General features: G+C 37.0%; 1 protein-coding gene across 4 annotated transcripts in view; it reads left to right on the plus strand.

Annotated features, from left to right (window-relative positions):
- The window catches only part of LOC131934608 (polypeptide N-acetylgalactosaminyltransferase 13), a 37,734-nt gene that overhangs the window by 11,114 nt on the left and 4,561 nt on the right, over positions 1–22,059 (plus strand). For 3 of the 4 annotated variants that reach the window (XR_009385814.1, XM_059290670.1, XM_059290668.1), the window contains exons 4-14: positions 12,437–12,608; positions 13,069–13,241; positions 14,239–14,343; positions 15,120–15,222; positions 15,515–15,685; positions 15,878–15,995; positions 17,279–17,459; positions 17,555–17,694; positions 18,414–18,512; positions 18,969–19,103; positions 21,509–21,587. Coding sequence is in view for 3 of the 4 variants with exons in the window: in XM_059290670.1 (XP_059146653.1) it covers positions 12,437–12,608; positions 13,069–13,241; positions 14,239–14,343; positions 15,120–15,222; positions 15,515–15,685; positions 15,878–15,995; positions 17,279–17,459; positions 17,555–17,694; positions 18,414–18,512; positions 18,969–19,103; positions 21,509–21,587 (1,476 nt within the window). In the remaining variant the exon portion in view is untranslated. Of the gene's footprint in view, positions 1–12,436; positions 12,609–13,068; positions 13,242–14,238; positions 14,344–15,119; positions 15,223–15,514; positions 15,686–15,877; positions 15,996–17,278; positions 17,460–17,554; positions 17,695–18,413; positions 18,513–18,968; positions 19,104–20,006; positions 20,133–21,508; positions 21,588–22,059 lie in introns of all 4 variants that reach the window. The other variant, XM_059290671.1, reaches the window with a different exon arrangement.

A 22,059-nucleotide genomic window follows, 5' to 3' on the forward strand; every position in this document is an offset into this window, starting at 1 on the left:
ACATAAAGACTGAAAGAAACCCTGATAATTTATGCTACTGACGGTACCAGTCTGTGATCCATTCAATACACAACAGTACACCAGTTGTTGAGCTGAATGTATCGGAATTACCCTGTATGCCAGCCCTTTGAGCTGTGGCTGTGTGATAATGTCATTTTGAACTGGATAGAACTCAGCTCAATATAGAGTTAGCCTACACTGGGCGTGTAATTACAAACACCTTATCTGGTTAGCGCCATAAAACACCGGCATAATTTTCTTCTCCTGCCTTCATAAGGTAAATATCAATACTTGGGTGGAGAACTGGCTCTGTCTTGCTAGATTTATGTTTCTTTCTTTGCTCTCTGGGATATCTTAACTATAGGTTGTGTCTTAAGATAGGGCAGAAATGATGGTTTAACTTACGGTTGGGTAGAAGTGATGGTTTAACTTAAGGTTGGGTAGAAGTGATGGTTTAACTTAAGGTTGGGTAGAAGTGATGGTTTAACTTAAGGTTGGGTAGAATGATGGTTTAACGTAAGGTTGGAGAGAAGTGATGGTTTAACTTAAGGTTGGACAGAAGTGATGGTTTAACTTTAGGTTGGGTAGAAGTGAGGTTTAACTTAGGGTTAGGTAGAAGTGATGGTTTAACTTAAGGTTAGGTAGAAGTGATGGTTTAACTTAAGGTTAGGTAGAAGTGATGGTTTAACTTAAGGTTAGGTAGTAGTGATGGTTTAACTTAAGGTTGGGCAGAAGTGATGGTTTAACTTAAGGTTAGGTAGAAGTGATGGTTTAACTTAAGGTTAGGTAGAAGTGATGGTTTAACTTAAGGTTAGGTAGAAGTGATGGTTTAACTTATGGTTAGGTAGAAGTGATGGTTTAACTTAAGGTTGGAGAGAAGTGCTTTAAGGTTGGGCAGTCTGATGATGTATTGAGCAGACTGGTGATGTTATAAGTTTTGGCAGCCTTGCTCAAGTGTGTCAATGTCCTTTAGTTTTGTCAGACTCAACGTCCTCTGCCTCTAGAGCTTCACTATGGGTCTTGTGTTTTTAACTGAACTACCTCATTGAAGCCGAAAACTCTAAACCTAGCGTAAGTCAGCGTGCATTAGCCTACATGACCTGAAGGGATGGTGCCGAGATAGATGGCTGATTGGTGATCCAAGCATCGAATTTATTACAGGAAACAAAATAGCCACGCCATAAATCTTTATCAATCTTATATCACACGAGTCGTTTGCCACTTTTTGACATTACGTTATAACTGTTTTTTTAATGATTTGAAATAAGTGTCATTTGGTTTCAGTTGGGGAAATTGTATCTCGATCCTTTGTCTAGGGGGTAATGGATTTTAACGCCATGGTTGTTTAGTGCGGGCTGTTGGTTGGTTCAGGCTTTAAAAATGATTAAGACCCGTCTCTAGGGGGATCGGAGCATGGATTCTATTTTAGTACACAGGCGGAACGTTCATTTTGTCTGACGTTCCTGAAGATTTTTTCCCCGCGATTCCTTGTTTAAAAAAAAAAAGATCTATACCCAGTAGTCAGGTGAAGTATTTCTAGCGTGACCAAGTGTATTGCAGCCAGCGGCTAGGCACAGTGCAACAATACAACCAAATGTTGCTGTGGGCTGTCTCTTGCGTTTATTATTTAATGAGCGTATTTTGATTCGCCCTGTTGTTGTGTTCAGCTGTCGCCACGTCTACACAGTGATCTGCTGTAGGATATATTGATTTGTAGCCTGTATCGAAGGATAACTTCCATGTTGTTGAATCTCCTCCACTTGGGGATAGTTAGTTTTCTGGTTTGATGGGCTTCCTTGACGTGGGTTAAAGGCGTCTGTAATTGACGGTTGTACGGGCTCTATGCTGCTGTGTTCCAGACAGAATGTAGTATACGTGTCTATTTCGCTTACCACCCGCAGTTTTATATTTGATATATATATATATATATATATATATATATATATATATATATATATATATATATATATATATATATATATATATATATATATATATATATATATATATATATATATATATATATATATATAAACTGATTTAGTTCATCTTTTTGTTTTGACTCACCGTAGTATTTAAATATCTGGTGTCCCTTGAAATGTATCTGTTGTTCATGTTTGTTCTGTTATTCTCTGTATCAACTGTAATGAATACCGGGATTAGTCTTTCGCCCTAATCCCTTGCGAATCATTACTATAGCTAATTCAATTAGACGTTTGGCTGAACTTAACAGCAGTTACATAATCTCTATTGATTTCTTCCGTCTAATGATATGGAGGCTTTGAATATTAAATTTTGTTTCATTATTCCCATCATGTTTCTGGACTTTGAGTTTTTAGTGTGTTAACATTCGATCGGCGAGTCATACATCTTTACAAACGGTTCTCAATCAGTCGGATGATCGGTCGGGTTGTTGTCGGTGTGCAGGATAAAGACAATGGCTTGACATGACATACATATGGTTTTTTTTAGGTTTGGTTTACACGTAATAACATGAAAGTCTATGATGGGTCACTGGTATAACAAAGGAAGACCGCTGTATTAAATTAGAATGATACGTGTGTGTCACTGGTATAACAAAGGAAGACCACTGTATTAAATTAGAATGATACGTGTGTGTCACTGGTATAACAAAGGAAGACCACTGTATTAAATTAGAATGATACGTGTGTGTCACTGGTATAACAAAGGAAGACCACTGTATTAAATTAGAATGATACGTGTTTGTCATTAGCTAGGCTAGCTGTCGTACCTAACTAAACGATCGTGTTATAACTACGCGTGCACTCTACTGTATATCCGGGTAACATTAAAAAAAATGAATCGAATAGTTTAGTTGACGAATAGTATTAAGTAAATGTTACTAGTTTGATTAGTTATGAGTGGTTTATTGATATATAAAAAAAAATCTCAGTTATGGGTCAGTTGAACAAATAAAAGGCGGGTAACCGCTGCATTAGACGATAAACAATATAGATCTTCCCGCTTGATACACCCTGTCCACGTCACCAGTTAGAGAACCGCTGCATTATACGATAAACAATATAGATCTTCCCGCTTGATACACGCTGTCCACGTCACCAGTTAGAGAACCGCTACATTAGACGATAAACAATATAGATCTTCCCGCTTGATACACCCTGTCCACGTCACCAGTTAGAGACCGCTGCATTAGACGATAAACAATATAGATCTTCCCGCTTGATACACCCTGTCCACGTCACCAGTTAGAGAACTGCTACATTAGACGATAAACAATATAGATCTTCCCGCTTGATACACGCTGTCCACGTCACCAGTTAGAGAACCGCTACATTAGACGATAAACAATATAGATCTTCCCGCTTGATACACCCTGTCCACGTCACCAGTTAGAGAACCGCTGCATTAGACGATAAACAATATAGATCTTCCCGCTTGATACACCCTGTCCACGTCACCAGTCAGAGACCGCTGCATTAGACGATAAACAATATAGATCTTCCCGCTTGATACACCCTGTCCACGTCACCAGTTAGAGAACTGCTACATTAGACGATAAACAATATAGATCTTCCCGCTTGATACACCCTGTCCACGTCACCAGTTAGAGAACCGCTGCATTAGACGATAAACAATATAGATCTTCCCGCTTGATACACCCTGTCCACGTCACCAGTTAGAGAACCGCTGCATTAGACGATAAACAATATAGATCTTCCCGCTTGATACACCCTGTCCACGTCACCAGTTAGAGAACCGCTGCATTAGACGATAAACAATATAGATCTTCCCGCTTGATACACTCCTTCCACGTCACCAGTTAGAGAACCGCTACATTAGACGATAAACAATATAGATCTTCCCGCTTGATACACATGGTCCACGTCACCAGTTAAACAACAGGTCTTGCCAATATTTGTCTACCTCCTGTTTACACATGGCGATACACACGTCCCATAAATTACCGCTGATAAGCCCTATGATAATGTGCCGCAATTGCTAAAAGTAAAAACACATCGATGGTCTAGCCTGACAATAAAGCCTCATATTTCAAGTGTCCCGGCTCTTGAGTTTAATTATCTCTGCGCATCTCGCACATCGGGAGCTGCCTCCTTAAACTTGAATATTCAATTAGAGTCGTTACTAAACAACTTAACACGTGTGTAGTGTGCATTCAGCACAATAGACATAGATGTGTGTTGTTACGTGAGTTTATTTATTGCTTCTCTATACACAAGTATGTCGTGTCTACTTGTCGGTGTTTAAACGCTCATTAAAGTTGGTTGCATATCTCTTTGTTGTATAGCTGTAGCTGAGGTTTCTTTTCCATCAACATACGTTTGATGTCTACAGTTGCTGTCGTTTGAGTAGCTTAGGCATCTACCAGTCTTTGCTTTAGGTTGTCTCATTTCTGGCATGAGCACAATCTGTCTTCTCACTTAAACATACTGACCCATCTACTAACTCATCCTAACTAACTTAACCAAGGTGACCCACCTACCCATTTGACCAACAGTTAACTCTTACAAGTGCTGAGTGCTAGGACGCGTGCAGTCAACTCCCCCATACCACATTAGTTCAACTTTTCATTAGCCTTTTCTAGGGTGAGGGTAGACTAAATCCATTTGAAAGGTTTCATTTAACTGTCAACTCGTGCAACACCCCACTCCCCCCTCCCCCCCCCCCCCCACCGGCTATGAAATATAAACTGCCCTAGCGCCCCGAGTGTTGCACATATGTCGTAGTAATAATAATAATACTTAGAGCCTGTTATTTCCTTATTTGCTCTAATTAAGCTGTAACGTATCGATAAAGATCTACTAAAAATATCAGGGTCGATACACGGTTTTATTACTAAACCAGTGTCGGCTAGATAGGTGAGCAGCTGATGAGTTTATTTTAGCAATATAGATCTCCCCGCTTGATACACCCTGTCCACGTCACCAGTTAGAGAACCGCTACATTAGACGATAAACAATATAGATCTTCCCGCTTGATACACCCTGTCCACGTCACCAGTTAGAGAACCGCTGCATTAGACGATAAACAATATAGAGAACCGCTACATTAGACGATAAACAATATAGAGAACTGCTACATTAGACGATAAACAAAATAGATCTTCCCGCTTGATACACACTGTACACGTCACCAGTTAGAGAACCGCTACATTAGACGATAAACAATATAGATCTTCCCGCTTGATACACCCTGTCCACGTCACCAGTTAAACAACAGGTCTTGCCAATATTTGTCTACCTCCTGTTTACACATGGCGATACACACGTCCCATAAATTACCGCTGATAAGCCTTATGATAATGTGCCGCAATTGCGCTGAAAGTAAAAACACATCGATGTCTAGCCTGACAATAAAGCCTCGTATTTCAAGTGTCCCGGCTCTTGAGTTTAATTATCTCTGCGCATCTCGCACATCGGGAGCTGCCTCCTTAAACTTGAATATTCAATTAGAGTCGTTACTAAACAACTTAACACGTGTGTAGTGTGCATTCAGCACAATAGACATAGATGTGTGTTGTTACGTGAGTTTATTTATTGCTTCTCTATACACAAGTATGTCGTGTCTACTTGTCGGTGTTTAAACGCTCATTAAAGTTGGTTGCATATCTCTTTGTTGTATAGCTGTAGCTGAGGTTTCTTTTCCATCAACATACGTTTGATGTCTACAGTTGCTGTCGTTTGAGTAGCTTAGGCATCTACCAGTCTTTGCTTTAGGTTGTCTCATTTCTGGCATGAGCACAATCTGTCTTCTCACTTAAACATACTGACCCATCTACTAACTCATCCTAACTAACTTAACCAAGGTGACCCACCTACCCATTTGACCAACAGTTAACTCTTACAAGTGCTGAGTGCTAGGACGCGTGCAGTCAACTCCCCCATACCACATTAGTTCAACTTTTCATTAGCCTTTTCTAGGGTGAGGGTAGACTAAATCCATTTGAAAGGTTTCATTTAACTGTCAACTCGTGCAACACCCCACTCCCCCCTCCCCCCCCCCCCCACCGGCTATGAAATATAAACTGCCCTAGCGCCCCGAGTGTTGCACATATGTCGTAGTAATAATAATAATACTTAGAGCCTGTTATTTCCTTATTTGCTCTAATTAAGCTGTAACGTATCGATAAAGATCTACTAAAAATATCAGGGTCGATACACGGTTTTATTACTAAACCAGTGTCGGCTAGATAGGTGAGCAGCTGATGAGTTTATTTTAGCTCTGACCTCTTACACACACACACACATAGGCATGCTATCTATTGTACCTATGTTAGGGTGAGCTGGATACGGTTAGCCGACATAAGTACTGTCCTAATTAACTTGATAGATACAGCCTTAGTCGACATAGTACTGTGTTGTCACCTTATGCTACCATCACTTTGGCCAGCTGGTAGCTATTATGGTAGATTATGCTACCATCACTTTGTCCAGCTGGTAGCTATTGTGGTAGATTATGCTACCATCACTTTGTCCAGCTGGTAGCTATTGTGGTAGATTATGCTACCATCACTTTGTCCAGCTGGTAGCTATTGTGGTAGATAATGCTACCATCACTTTGGCCTTCGGGTAGCTAATGTGGTAGATTATGCTACCATCACTTTGGCCAGCTGGTAGCTATTGTGGTAGATTATGCTACCATCACTTTGTCCAGCTTGTAGCTATTGTGGTAGATAATGCTACCATCACTTTGTCCAGCTGGTAGCTATTGTGGTAGATTATGCTACCACCACTTTGTCCAAAGGGTAGCTATTGTGGTAGATAATGCTACCATCACTTTGTCCAAAGGGTAGCTATTGTGGTAGATTATGCTACCATCACTTTGTCCAGCTTGTAGCTATTGTGGTAGATTATGCTACCATCACTTTGGCCAGCTGGTAGCTATTGTGGTAGATTATGCTACTATCACTTTGGCCATCGGGTAGCTATTGTGGTAGATTATGCTACCATCACTTTGGCCAGCTGGTAGCTATTGTGGTAGATTATGCTACCATCACTTTGGCCATCGGGTAGCTATTGTGGAAGATTATGCTACCATCACTTTGTCCAGCTGGTAGCTATTATGGTAGATTATGCTACCATCACTTTGTCCAGCTGGTAGCTATTATGGTAGATTATGCTACCATCACTTTGTCCAGCTGGTAGCTATTGTGGTAGATTATGCTACCATCACTTTGTCCAGCTGGTAGCTATTGTGGTAGATTATGCTACCATCACTTTGTCCAGCTGGTAGCTATTGTGGTAGATTATGCTACCATCACTTTGGCCTTCGGGTAGCTAATGTGGTAGATTATGCTACCATCACTTTGGCCAGCTGGTAGCTATTGTGGTAGATTATGCTACCATCACTTTGTCCAGCTTGTAGCTATTGTGGTAGATAATGCTACCATCACTTTGTCCAGCTGGTAGCTATTGTGGTAGATTATGCTACCACCACTTTGTCCAAAGGGTAGCTATTGTGGTAGATAATGCTACCATCACTTTGTCCAAAGGGTAGCTATTGTGGTAGATTATGCTACCATCACTTTGTCCAGCTTGTAGCTATTGTGGTAGATTATGCTACCATCACTTTGGCCAGCTGGTAGCTATTGTGGTAGATTATGCTACCATCACTTTGGCCATCGGGTAGCTATTGTGGTAGATTATGCTACCATCACTTTGGCCAGCTGGTAGCTATTGTGGTAGATTATGCTACTATCACTTTGGCCATCGGGTAGCTATTGTGGTAGATTATGCTACCATCACTTTGGCCAGCTGGTAGCTATTGTGGTAGATTATGCTACCATCACTTTGGCCATCGGGTAGCTATTGTGGTAGATTATGCTACCATCACTTTGTCCAGCTGGTAGCTATTATGGTAGATAATGCTACCATCACTTTGTCCAGCTGGTAGCTATTATGGTAGATTATGCTACCATCACTTTGTCCAGCTGGTAGCTATTGTGGTAGATTATGCTACCATCACTTTGTCCAGCTGGTAGCTATTGTGGTAGATTATGCTACCATCACTTTGTCCAGCTGGTAGCTATTGTGGTAGATAATGCTACCATCACTTTGGCCTTCGGGTAGCTAATGTGGTAGATTATGCTACCATCACTTTGGCCAGCTGGTAGCTATTGTGGTAGATTATGCTACCATCACTTTGTCCAGCTTGTAGCTATTGTGGTAGATAATGCTACCATCACTTTGTCCAGCTGGTAGCTATTGTGGTAGATTATGCTACCACCACTTTGTCCAGCTGGTAGCTATTGTGGTAGATTATGCTACCACCACTTTGTCCAAAGGGTAGCTATTGTGGTAGATTATGCTACTATCACTTTGGCCATCGGGTAGCTATTGTGGTAATTATGCTACCATCACTTTGGCCATCGGGTAGCTATTGTGGTAGATTATGCTACCATCACTTTGTCCAGCTGGTAGCTATTATGGTAGATTATGCTACCATCACTTTGTCCAGCTGGTAGCTATTATGGTAGATTATGCTACCATCACTTTGTCCAGCTGGTAGCTATTGTGGTAGATTATGCTACCATCACTTTGTCCAGCTGGTAGCTATTGTGGTAGATAATGCTACCATCACTTTGGCCTTCGGGTAGCTAATGTGGTAGATTATGCTACCATCACTTTGGCCAGCTGGTAGCTATTGTGGTAGATTATGCTACCATCACTTTGTCCAGCTTGTAGCTATTGTGGTAGATAATGCTACCATCACTTTGTCCAGCTGGTAGCTATTGTGGTAGATTATGCTACCACCACTTTGTCCAAAGGGTAGCTATTGTGGTAGATAATGCTACCATCACTTTGTCCAAAGGGTAGCTATTGTGGTAGATTATGCTACCATCACTTTGTCCAGCTTGTAGCTATTATGGTAGATTATGCTACCATCACTTTGTCCAAAGGGTAGCTATTGTGGTAGATAATGCTACCATCACTTTGTCCAAAGGGTAGCTATTGTGGTAGATTATGCTACCATCACTTTGACCAGCTGGTAGCTATTGTGGTAGATTATGCTACCATCACTTTGGCTATCGGGTAGCTATTACGGGAGATATTTCTGGCATTGTTTCAATGCGTGCACTCTAATGTACCGATGCCAGTAAACGTCGTTAAACTCGGTCAAAATGTTTAGAAAACTTATGTTTGGGTCTGAGGAAAATCTTTTTATAGACTCTCTCGTCTGTGAAAGTGATGTTTAGGTCAGAGCTTAATAAATAGTTGGGCATCACACGGTATGAGATATGATGTATCGGCCTGAGCTAAATGGTTGGTTAGAAATGTCTGTGTGGGTGCAGCAGCTGGCTGTCTCACGTAATAGCGTTGTTTCAGTCACCCGTCTCCCCCCCAGTCGGCCACTTGTATTTGTCGAACGGCAGTAGACGGGCAATAGACACGTTGTGTCAACACTCCTTCTTTACACAGTTGTGTCCCCTTGATTTGATCACACTTTTTTTTTTCTTTCTCGCTCACAATGTTTTTAGCGAGCTGTGTCCCACGATGTCTTGGTGTACACTCAAGTTTTTAGTTTTGCTTTTAAATATTGTTTTCTCCCGCTCTGGAGTATAGCCCTCCTCCCCCCCCTTCCCACACACTAACATCCATTATCTGGACTTCCCCCCCCCCCCTCCCCCTGCACCGTAGCAAAGATCAGTAAACGAGCATCACTTACGTAGAGCCAATGTTGAACTCGACTATCAGGTTTATCATCTATCTCACCCAAAGCATTGTGTGTGCCCAGATTATGCACTACCATAGAGACGTGTCAAGCTCTCTGTTTACATATGGCTGCATTAGTGTATTGTAAACACGATTATCCCCAGCTGGTATACACATGCCATCTTTTTTAACCTCCTGGTATCTCTATATCTGTCTATCCTGAACTACATCTATGTAATGAAGTATAATCTCCTTACATGTGTCTAACCCAAACTAGATCTATGTAATGAAGTATAATCTCCTTACATTTGTCTAACCCAAACTAGATCTATGTAATGAAGTATAATCTCCTTACATTTGTCTATCCTGAAATAGATCTATAGATTGTTTGTGTTTGTGCAACTGTATGTTGATTTAGATATGTTTTTCTTTATGTATCATTACCCCCTTGTTACTTAGGTACTGAATCTTTACTTTGCCTGATCTATCAAATATTATTCTATGTATTTAAAATATTTTCTTTTATTGTGAAACACTATTATTACTTCCTTCTGTTATGTTGTGGTACTATAAGGACTACTATTTTACTTTCATTTTTTTTAATTTTTTTTTGCTGGAATAACGTGGGGCTTGTCTTTCTTTATGCTGGTTAAAACATGTCTAAAAGTATATGGATGCCTCCTACACACTGGCAGATACTGTCATAACAAAACCTTCAAACACGCTGGGAAGGAGAATGTTTAAAAGGTTGTGGAAAAAAAACTGAATGAGAAAACCAACTGTCATATCAGACACCAGCCATCAATCAAGTATAACCTGTCATATCTCTGCCAACTATGGCAGGTAGAAGCTGGTCAGTTTGTTTTCACACAGTGTCACAGCTTGGGTTAGCTAGCCTAGCTCTTGTACTCCCAGACTCCCAGTACACCATGTGTGCATTCTAGAGGAATGTCAATTTTTTTTTTTTACCATGGTGTGGTCTAGGCAGGTAGGTGATTGAAGAGGCTGCCAGCCTCAATGGTTTTACAACTCAATTGATGTTAAATCACAGCCTCTGTGGTTTTACAACTCTGTGATGTGAGTCACGGCCTCAATGGTTTTACAACTCATTGATATGAGTCACGGCCTCAATGGTTTTACAACTCTGTGATGTTAATCATAGCCTAGATGGTTTTACAACTCAATGATGTTAGTCATAGCCTTGGTGGTTTTACAACTCTATGATGTTAGTCACAGCCTTGGTGGTTTTACAACTCTATGATGTTAGTCACAGCCTCAATGGTTTTACAACTCAATGATGTTAGTCACAGCCTCAATGGTTTTACAACTCTGTGATGTTAGTCACAGCCTCAATGGTTTTACAACTCTATGATGTTAGTCACAGCCTCAATGGTTTTACAACTCTATGATGTTAGTCACAGCCTCAATGGTTTTACAACTCAATGATGTTAGTCACAGCCTCAATGGTTTTACAACTCTATGATTTTAGTCACAGTCTCAATGGTTTTACAACTCTATGATTTTAGTCACAGCCTAGGTGGTTTTAGAACTCTATTATATGCTAGAATGATGTAGTACAAAGATGTTTCAAGTTGCTTAGATGTTAGTCACAGCCTCAATAGTTTAAAAACTCAATGATATACTAGTTCTTCAGGCATTAATCACAGCATTGGATCCCTATCACATGTCACTGATTATATTAGCATTCTACATTTAGCCACACTTCTGAGCTATAATGAAAAAATAAATAAATAGGTAGAATAGTTCTAAATGTAAACACAATGATGCTTTAGGTGATAAATCCTGGTTAGCACAGTGGGGTCCTTGTTTACATAATGTCATAGGTTCCTCAGTTGGGACCCCAGGTTACTTCAAGTTTAAGTGAAAATATATAAACAACCATTAAAGAGAGGCCAAAAGAGCTGGATGTTTTTGTTAGAGACAGGGCAAAGAGAGAGGCCAAAACACCTGGATTTTCTATGTAGTGGTGAGTTAGGACTGGAACTAGCACTGAGCTGTGTGGCAAATATGAGATGGCACTGTATATTAGACTTTTCTTGCTCCATTCAAGGTTCTAACCAAGTATTTGCTTGGTACAAGTAGTCCAAATTTAACACAGGATTACACATTTTATAGGCTTACATCACATTAATGTACATGATCTAGCTTTAATTGTGTTTACTTTGTTAACTTTAATTATGTTGCTGTTTATATAATTTTTATTTGCTATAAAGTATGTAGGATGTTCTTTTAGTTTAAAGTAAAATGAATTGAAAGTTTTATTCTGTTGGTTGTTTTTATAAACCTTTAAAAACATTTGTCATTTTCAAATTCACCTTTCTATGTTTATTCACTGTATTGTAGTTCCTAGTTTAAAGAAGGCCCAGTATAAAATAAGGCAACAGAACAGGTTGCATTAATGTATATGTGCAGTAGGGCCCCAGGCTACAATCTCCCTGTGGTGTTCATAAAGCAGAACGTATTGCCCCACAGTGTACCCTTGTAAACATATTAATCCTGCTAACTTTATGTAAATTATGTTTTTCTCTCAGTTGAATAATACTTTCTTCAAAATTTGATCAAGATAGTAATATTAAGAATACATTTGTTTTTCTCTATAAATTCTAAGAGCATTATCTGTAACATTATATTTATTTTAGATGACATTTGTTTTATTTAGAATAATTTTGTTGTCTTGTTTTTTTGCTTTTGTTTTCATTAGAATGTGAACAGACTTAAAACATTTGGTTTTATCTTTGACTGTCTTCTTGTATCTTTATCAGGGTTGTTGTCTGTTAGCCGTCCTAATGGTCCAGGGGATGGAGGAACAGCTGTTAAAATTCCTCCAGAGAGGGAGGCAGAGGCTAAAGATACCTTCAAGATCAACCAGTTTAATTTGGTAGCCAGTGACTTAATGGCACTCAACAGGAGTCTGCCTGATTATAGGATGACTGAGTAAACAAGTTTTTTTATTAAAATTTAAAAAAAAAAATTGCCTGCTTAGACAAATGCACACTTGCAGCAAACAGTTTCTAAAAGGTTAACATGTTACATAGTGAGTTAGATATATCAACAGGTCCCAGAATGCAAATATATCTTGACACTAAAAAAAAACACCTATTAAAAAAAAACATCTATTAGTCAACCATATGTTCCATGTATTATTTTTAAAATTATCTTTAAAAAATTATCCCTTACTGCAAATGTATTGATGGGAAATAATAACGTATTTAAAAAATATGAAAATATGTAAATTTACATTTTTTTTTATTGGATAAGCACATTGGCTGTTGTTGATAAATGCTAGCACGATAATTACAATTTCTTTTATCTGCAAGCTAGTAATAAGATGTCTAAAATTTAAAACATCTATCAAGATGTAGATTAAGTAATAATTTTATATCTTCATCTTCAGATGTAAACGCAAGAAATACCCACCTATCAAAATGTTGCCAAAGACAAGTATAGTTATAGTTTTTCATAACGAAGCGTGGAGTACACTGTTACGTACTGTACACAGTATTATAGATCGTTCACCTCATGAGCTGGTGGAGGAAATTTTGTTGGTAGATGATGCTAGTGAGAAAGGTAATGTTAGAACCTGAGTTGAACATGTCTTCTTGTTTAGTGAAGGAAATATTGTTGGTAGATGATGCTAGCGAGAAAGGTAATGTTAGAACCAGAGTTGAACATGTCTTCTTGTTAAGTGAAGGAAATTTTGTTGGTAGATGATGCTAGTGAGAAAGGTAATGTTAGAACCAGAGTAGAACATGTCTTCTTGTTAAGTGAAGGAAATTTTGTTGGTAGATGATGCTAGTGAGAAAGGTAATGTTAGAACCAGAGTAGAACATGTCTTCTTGTTTAGTGAAGGAAATTTTGTTGGTAGATGATGCTAGCGAGAAAGGTAATGTTAGAACCAGAGTTGAACATGTCTCCTTGTTTAGTGAAGGAAATTTTGTTGGTAGATGATGCTAGCGAGAAAGGTAATGTTAGAACCTGAGTTGAACATGTCTTCTTGTTTAGTGAAGGAAATTTTGTTGGTAGATGATGCTAGAGAGAAAGGTAATGTTAGAACCAGATCTGAACATGTCTTCTTGTTTAGTGAAGGAAATATTGTTGGTAGATGATGCTAGAGAGAAAGGTAATGTTAGAACCAGATCTGAACATGTCTTCTTGTTTAGTGAAGGAAATATTGTTGGTAGATGATGCTAGTGAGAAAGGTAATGTTAGAACCTGAGTTGAACATGTCTTCTTGTTTAGTGAAGGAAATATTGTTGGTAGATGATGCTAGTGAGAAAGGTAATGTTAGAACCTGAGTTGAACATGTCTTCTTGTTTAGTGAAGGAAATATTGTTGGTAGATGATGCTAGCGAGAAAGGTAATGTTAGAGCCAGATCTGAACATGTCTTCTTGTTTAGTGAAGGAAATTTTGTTGGTAGATGATGCTAGTGAGAATGTCTTCTTGTTTAGTGAAGGAAATATTGTTGGTAGATGATGCTAGCGAGTCGAACATGTCTCCTTGTTTGATATGTAAAAAAGAACTAAAACATTGAAAGCTTATTGTTTTTTATGTTGTTTCTCTTAGAACATCTGGGTAAAAAACTCGAGGATTACATTGCTACGTTGCCTGTTCCCGTTAAAGTTATACGCACAGGTTCAAGAGTCGGATTAATACGTGCCAGATTAAAAGGTTAGCTTGATAATTGTGTATTTTATCTACTCAGTTTGCTTTTTTTAGTCGATTTTTATTTTTTTCGTTAACTTTTATTAACTTAGTCATATTGCTAACAATGGTAACGCTGTATCTAATTTAATACATCTGGTATCTAATTTTTAAAAAATGAAGTATAAAATGTTTTGTAAATATGCTGTCCCACCACAAGTTTTGGACTAAAAAAACCCATCTAAAATAATATACCAGTGTAGGCACTTATGTAACTTGAGCCGGTTACCACTGTTTTAAACACTGGGGTGGATTGGCCTAAAGCCCTGCAATTTACCTCTTTTATTATTATGCTGTACTAACCAAACTGGGTTGAACAAGAGAGGAACTTTAAAACCTGAAGATATTTTTTATTAATGAAAATTAAATTGTTCAAAACAGAACTTACGTCAGCTGATTTAAAAGTAGCCATATAATAATCACATATTTAAAATGTTAAAAAATGTTAAGTTCAATATCTCCTATGGGAATTTTAATTTGAAGAAGTCTAGTTATCCAAAACTAAATTAGTTTTCAAGTAAATAACATTTGAAAACACTTTAGTTTAGACTAGCTTTAATGAAGCTAACTTATATATTTCTTTTGAAGAAGAATTAGGTATTGTGAATTTTTAAAGAATCTCCTATTCATTCTTTTAGCCTTTTGAAGATTAATTTTAATGTTGTGAGCACTGATATTTGAGTCAGGAACTTTTCTTCTTGGCCTGTTCTTGTTTTAACCATGCAGTGTCTTGCTTGTTTCAGGTGCTCATATATCTAAAGGTCAGGTGATCACTTTCCTTGATGCACATTGTGAGTGCACTGAAGGGTGGCTGGAGCCTCTACTCTCAGAAATCCATAATGACAGGTAACAATGAGCTCTATCCAACTAAAGTCCACTATATAATCTCATGCTGTTTCTATTTTTGTTAGCCAGAATACCAAAACTGAAATGCTTTTAAAGAAATAGTCTTTGCAGATATCTTTTTTTTGCTTGTTATCAATGAGATTTAGATTCAACTTAAAAAAAAATCTTAATTAATCATCCATATATTTTTATGTTTAGAATATATTGATTTTTTTCACCACTGTACTGTAATCTACTAGGCTACATTTAAATACATTACAAAAAGCAATGTTTTATTTTAATATATCCACAGAACATCAGTGGTGTGTCCAATTATTGATGTCATCAGCGATGATACTTTTGAATACATCACAGGCTCTGACATGACATGGGGGGGCTTTAACTGGAAGCTCAATTTCAGGTGGTACCAGGTGCCGCAGAGAGAACTTGATAGGAGAGGTGGTGATCGCAGTCAGCCAACCAGGTTAGTTTGGTGCTCAGAGATGACTGGGTGGAGGCTCTTCTTTTGTTAAATATTTTTTATGATTTATCACCACCACAAGAAATAGTGTCAGTGATAGTATTGATTATACCTCAAAGTCGTAATTATTAAAACTACCATATTAGACAAAAAAAACGTCGGCAATTATATTTTTAAGTGCTATTTTGTTTACAGGACTCCAACAATGGCTGGTGGTTTGTTTTCTATAGACCGAACTTATTTTTATGAAATGGGATCGTATGATGAAGGCATGGATATCTGGGGTGGAGAGAATCTTGAAATGTCCTTTAGGGTAAGTGTGTAAAGACTTTATATAATAGCTATGCAAAAAACAAAAGTGCCTTTTCAGACCAAATGGTTTCTCTGACCTGAGCAAAAGAAGTGATAGTGTGTCCAAAGCCAACTTTATGGTTATTTTGTTAATGAAATATAATTCACATATTGTCATTGTCCATAACCGATTACACACAATTTAAGCAGGTTCCTTACCAAATGTAAAAAGTGAGCGCCGTTCCAAAACAAATAAAGCAACAAATTTACAACACCCCTAACTATGTTAACTCCTTTGAGCCCTGGCCTCCCTGGCCTAATTTCTCCCATTTCCTGAGCTCCGAGGGCCAAACCAATTGTCACTTATCTACGTCTAACTTTGCCTATAACTTTTGAACCGTTTGAGATAATGAAGCCAAATTTGGTATCCAGACTCAGGATCAAACAACAATGCAGCAAGATTTGGAAACTTTTTATTTTTTCGCAATGTATGAACAGAACAATGTATATAAAACGAACACATAATTATTATCAACACGCCAAGGAGACTGAAGTTTTACAGCACCACGTGCATCAGAACGTACTTGAACAGTTTCATTGTCACTGTCAATTTCAATGTCACTGTGTTCAGTCTCAAATTCAACGTCACTATCATCACAATATAGACCAGGAATATTATCTTCTTCATCATAATCAATAAGTAGTTGTATTGCCTGAGATGCAGTCATTCTGCGTCTTTTGTTGATATTTTGGTCTTTTGCTTCATCTTTTGCACCAAATTTAGGTGCTGAAGTCACTGGCTGTGGCTCAGCTTTTCGTTTCGGCAGCATTGTACGAAATGTAAACACTTTCACTTTTCCTAAAATCTATTTTTAGAATCATAATCCTGCACTAAAAAGACAAATGCGCAGTTTTAGTCAGTCTTCCGCTAATTATATTTAATTAGACGGTATATCGGCCGCTAGGAATATGACGCTAGATCATTGGGCCGGAAAACCGGCTTTTCGGAGATATATGCCTAATGTTGAAGCCGGTTTACCGGCCTGGCGGGCTCAAAGGATTAATGTTAAATTTTTGTTTTCAATAAATATAAAACTATGCTTAGTAACATTTCTTAACATCATTCTTGTTCATCACTCAGTTATCAATATAAAATCAATAAGCAGTATTTTATTTCTTCTCATTTTAATTTTTATGGATATATTTGCTATTAACATTTTTATTTAAAAAATAAACAGCTGTAAATGATGGATTTATTGAAAATAAAATAGTTGTTTTTATGCATGTTCATTTAATTTTATTCAGATATGGATGTGCGGAGGAAAGATTTTCATTGTCACCTGTTCAAGGGTGGGTCATGTTTTCAGGAAAACATCCCCGTATTCCTGGCCAGGTGGTGTAGGGAGAATTATCAACCATAATACACAACGTATTGTTGAAGTTTGGATGGATGATTACAAAGATTTTTTTTACAAAATCAACCCGGGTAATTTACATGTTTCTTTTAAAACGGGTTACATTTTTTAAAAAATAAAATAAAATTCCGTCTCACATTTTTTGCTTGAATGTTTTTGTATGTAGGTGTGAGAGCGACAGAGTATGGAGATATATCCAGCCGAGTCAAGTTGAGAGAGCAGCTGAACTGCAAAAGTTTTAGATGGTACCTGGAGAATGTGTACCCTGAGTCACAGCTCCCGATAGATTATCACTCTCTAGGGGAGGTAATATTCTTTTCTTTTTTCAATTAATGTAGACATTTTTTTTTTAAATTTTTATCACCATATTTAATCCAACAAGTATTTATTCTTAGAAATAATACTGCATAAGAGTAGAAACAAAAATACCTGTGCTTTACAGGGGTCAGCAGTCTTTTCTTCTAAGTTAAGACTAACAAAATATATTTTATAAGCTGCACTTAGGCTTTGGTTAGTAAAGCTGATGTGCCCATGACAAATTTTTTTTTCTTTACTGTTTTATATGGTTAATATTTTTCTAATGTTTGATACTTAGGAACTGTTTCTTTCAATCATGCTCAATAAATTTTAAAAAGTAACTTTTCTAACCTAGCAGTCCATGGGGGCTGGTAAAGTAGAGTTCACCTGTTCCAGTGACATTGGCATATGAAGGGATAGTGTGGACAGCACTATGCCCAGCCGTCTTTACTTTACCTAACATGAGTCAGGTACCCATCAGAGCAGGGTGGACTCAGGGACATCCTATGGACTCAATAATGAGATCTAAATTTGAGACTGTTGGGTTAGCAAGTCAAATGCTCTACCATTTAACCATGCTGTGTAAAATTTTACGCATCTAAACCACAGGTTATTAAATGCTGTACTGGGATTTAACACAACGTAACTTGAATTTTAAAACTTACAATTTAGATTTGACATAAAATTATCATTTCTTAATGTATAATTTTTTACTTTTATTATATCAGATGCGAAACAAGGCCACAGGCATGTGCTTGGATACCATGGGACGCAAGAGTGGTGAAAAAGTTGGCTTTGAAAGGTGTCATGGCCAGGGTGGCAATCAGGTAAGATTGAACTTTTCCATTTCAATTTTATTTAGCAGTTAAAAAACACATTTTAAAAGATGTGGAATACTAAGTGTTGCTAGCATTTTACTGGTAATAATTCATTTGCATCAAGAAAAATTGCAATATTAAGATATGGAACAGCTGATTTAGAACTCCACTATTTTATATACATCTGAAATCTCAGTTAAAAACATAGAAATAGAAATGTTTTTGCCAATTATTATTTTCTGCTTAATATTTTTTCTGCAGGTATATTATTTCCTTTTTTTTTAATAGAGGTTTTTAATGACAATGTGTAATTATTTTTGTTTTGTCCATTATCCAGTCGAAACTTTAAGTTACCATTTTTTTACCCATGGTATGTTTTTTGTGTAATCCAGAGTTGAGCTTTTCTCTTGATTTTCTCCCATCTGCTGTTGATAAAAGTGTCCTCTGCTACCATTTCCACTCTAGGTGTTTTCTTATACAGCCAAGGAAACAATACAGACAGATGATCTCTGTTTAGATGTTTCCAGCTTACGGGGACCTGTCAAATTATTTCAGTGTCATGGAATGGGGGGAAACCAGCGGTGGCACTATGATGTGGAGGTAGCCACCACAGCCTCATTCTGGCTTATGTTTTGGCAACCATCTTGTTTTCTTACTCACCTGCACCAGTTGTTAACTGCATGGATAGGGCTTTTTGTGTTGGACTTTGTGTGCTTTTTTTTAAAACTAGAAGTTGGTGGTGATCTCTGGAAAATTATTGGACCTCAGAAGACAGAGATTCAATTTTTTTTATTATGAATCTATTTTTCTATTTGGATGTAATTTTATTGCTGATAAAATTTTTTTGGAAGCATTGACTGCTGGACTGGTAATCTTGTGCTGCTTGGCTTGAGTAGTTTAGTGGAATGTATTGTCTAGTTGCCTCTTGTCTTATTTACAGGTTTCAACATGACAGTTTCCAGCTTGATTTTTTTTTAATATTATTGATTGGTGACAGGTTTATCAACATATTGGGGATTGTAGGTTTATATTGATAAAAAAAATTTATAAGAGAGTAATAGCAAAAAGGTATCATTAAAGAAAAGTTGTTTTCATCATTTTATAAAAGTTTATTAAAAATTTATCATTTCTAAAAAAAAATAAAATAGAAGTACTTATAGTGCAGTGGTTCTTAACCTGGGGTTGATCAAACCCCAGGAGCGGTGAGTCAGTCTCAGTTATTCGGCGGAGGTCAAAACACACACCCTACTCACAAGATTCACCACCGGATTTTGTCAGTGCAGATGATTGAACCATTAGAAGTGTTCGACGAATGCGCTTATGAAACATGGGGTGCGGTACCTCCAAAAAGGTTAAGAACCACTGACTGAGTGGGATGTAGTTATCCCCCAATAGGCTGGGTGAATCTGTCACTTGTTGGTGTGTTCTAGCATCCCAGCCTCTGGTGGCCTGCAATGCATTTATTACGTGTCTGAATGTGTGTTGCTTGATGTTGTTATCCAGGTGTTTTGTCTGACCAAGAAACAGCAGCTGATGACAGATGATGACTTGTGCATCATCCTTGTCAGCAATGTACTCAAGTTTGGGAAGTGTGATGGGAACACTAACAAATGGGAATATAATACTGAGGTCTGCTCTTTTGTTTACTTTTGTTTATTACCTTGTAATCTGCTGGGGGAGGGTCATATGTGTATCAAGGGAAACATTACTACCTGTAGTTGCTTTTGGGGAATTCTTATTCTTACATACATAATACTTAATTTCCCAAAAATGATTGTATTTACCTAAAAAGAAATTTTAAGTTTTCAAAAAGCAATTTTTTTATATTTTCAAACTTTTAAAAAATAAACATCGAAGACTGGTGTTTTATTTATTTTACGATGAATTTAACTCATATCTTTTTCTGTAAACAGTTACATATAACAGTTTTTATGTCCATTTATATTTACCAGTACCTGACAATTAGTTTAGTGTCGATTCAACCCCTGTATTTAAATTGCATACAAATACATTTTTAAAAAGGGTATATCATTTCTTATCTACTAATATTTATACTTAAATTCTGAGTTAAAATTTTCTTGTTTGTGAAGCAAATTTTTTTTCTTCTGTTACTAATTAGGTTAACTTTATGAGCATAAAGGTTTTTATTCCGGACTAGACAATAAATTTAATTCAAATTAATTTACTAGCAGCTAAATATTTAAAAAAATAGTTTTCTTAGCATTAGTTAATAATGACTCCACCTGGATATACTATTAACAGTGGCAATGGATAATCTGAAGATCTTTGACTTCTATTAATTAAGTTTTTTTTTAGTAAGGTTTAGATTTATGACAAAGGTCAAAACCACCATAAAGATAAGATGCAGTAAACATTTACCGACAAACATTACATTTTAAAGAGATGCATTATGTATCTCAACTTTCTATTTCACCTTTATAACATTTTCTGTGTGTATTATGTCTTGAATGTAGTAACACTGTCACACTTTTAAAGATTTTAACATCAAAAGCTAGTTACTTTATATTGTCTGCATTTGTGTAACTCAAGTTTTATGCAATAGTATGTTTGTGTTGAAATTGTATAAAAAATGCAAAGTTAAGTTAATTACTCATAGAACTCTTTGAAATACATATAACACACTATTTATGTTAATTTACTGTAGATTAAAATGTAATAAGATTTTGTAAAACAGTGCCATTACAGTCTGATAGCGTAGCAATATCCTTGCTAAGTCCCACAACTCAAATAAGAGACAACAAATCCATTTTTTAAAAATATAAAATATTTCTTAAAAATAGAACTAATTTTACCTTGTAAATATTCTAGTCCAAAACACTTCAAAATCACTCCTTTTTTAAAAAAATATTTTAAATGACCAGTACATTTTCCACGGGGGTGATTTTCGGTGCATTGGACTGTAAGGGTTAATAATAAATTGAAAAGTTAGACAATACAATTTGACTCATCATTCTGTTTGCTAATGTGTCTTAATCTTTGTTTAGACTAAAGCAATTCGACATGTAAATACAGACCAGTGTTTAGGCAAGCCAGATCTTAAAGATAAAGATGTTCCTACTCTAGGTAAGTGTTTGGTGAAAGGTCTATAGTCCCTATCATTAATTTAATTATTTTTAGGGAGACTTCTCTTTCACTTAGCCATTGGTAATATCTCTATCCTTTGACATACAGCAGGGTGTAATAAATAAAATTTATGTGTGAGGTAGACCGTCACTATGTTTTAGTCATTGCAAATTCGTCTATTCTTTAACATCCAGCAACTCAATAAACGTTTTTAGATGAGATGTAGACCTTATATATGAGTTGGTCATTGCTAATCCCTCTATTCTTTGACATACAGCAACTCAATAAACATTTTTAAATGTGATGTAGACCTTATATATGAGTTGGTCATTGCTCTCTATTCTTTAAAAGCAGCAGTGTAATTAACTCAATACATTTTTTTTAGATGAGAGGTAGACCCTATCTATGATTTAGTCTATGCCAGGGAGACTCCTATGATTTAGTTATTGCTGATTCCTCTGTCCTTTAATAT

The sequence above is a fragment of the Physella acuta genome, unplaced genomic scaffold (genome assembly GCF_028476545.2).
Source record: "Physella acuta isolate Inbredline_101_S28 unplaced genomic scaffold, ASM2847654v3 ptg000114l, whole genome shotgun sequence".
NCBI lineage: Eukaryota > Metazoa > Mollusca > Gastropoda > Physidae > Physella > Physella acuta.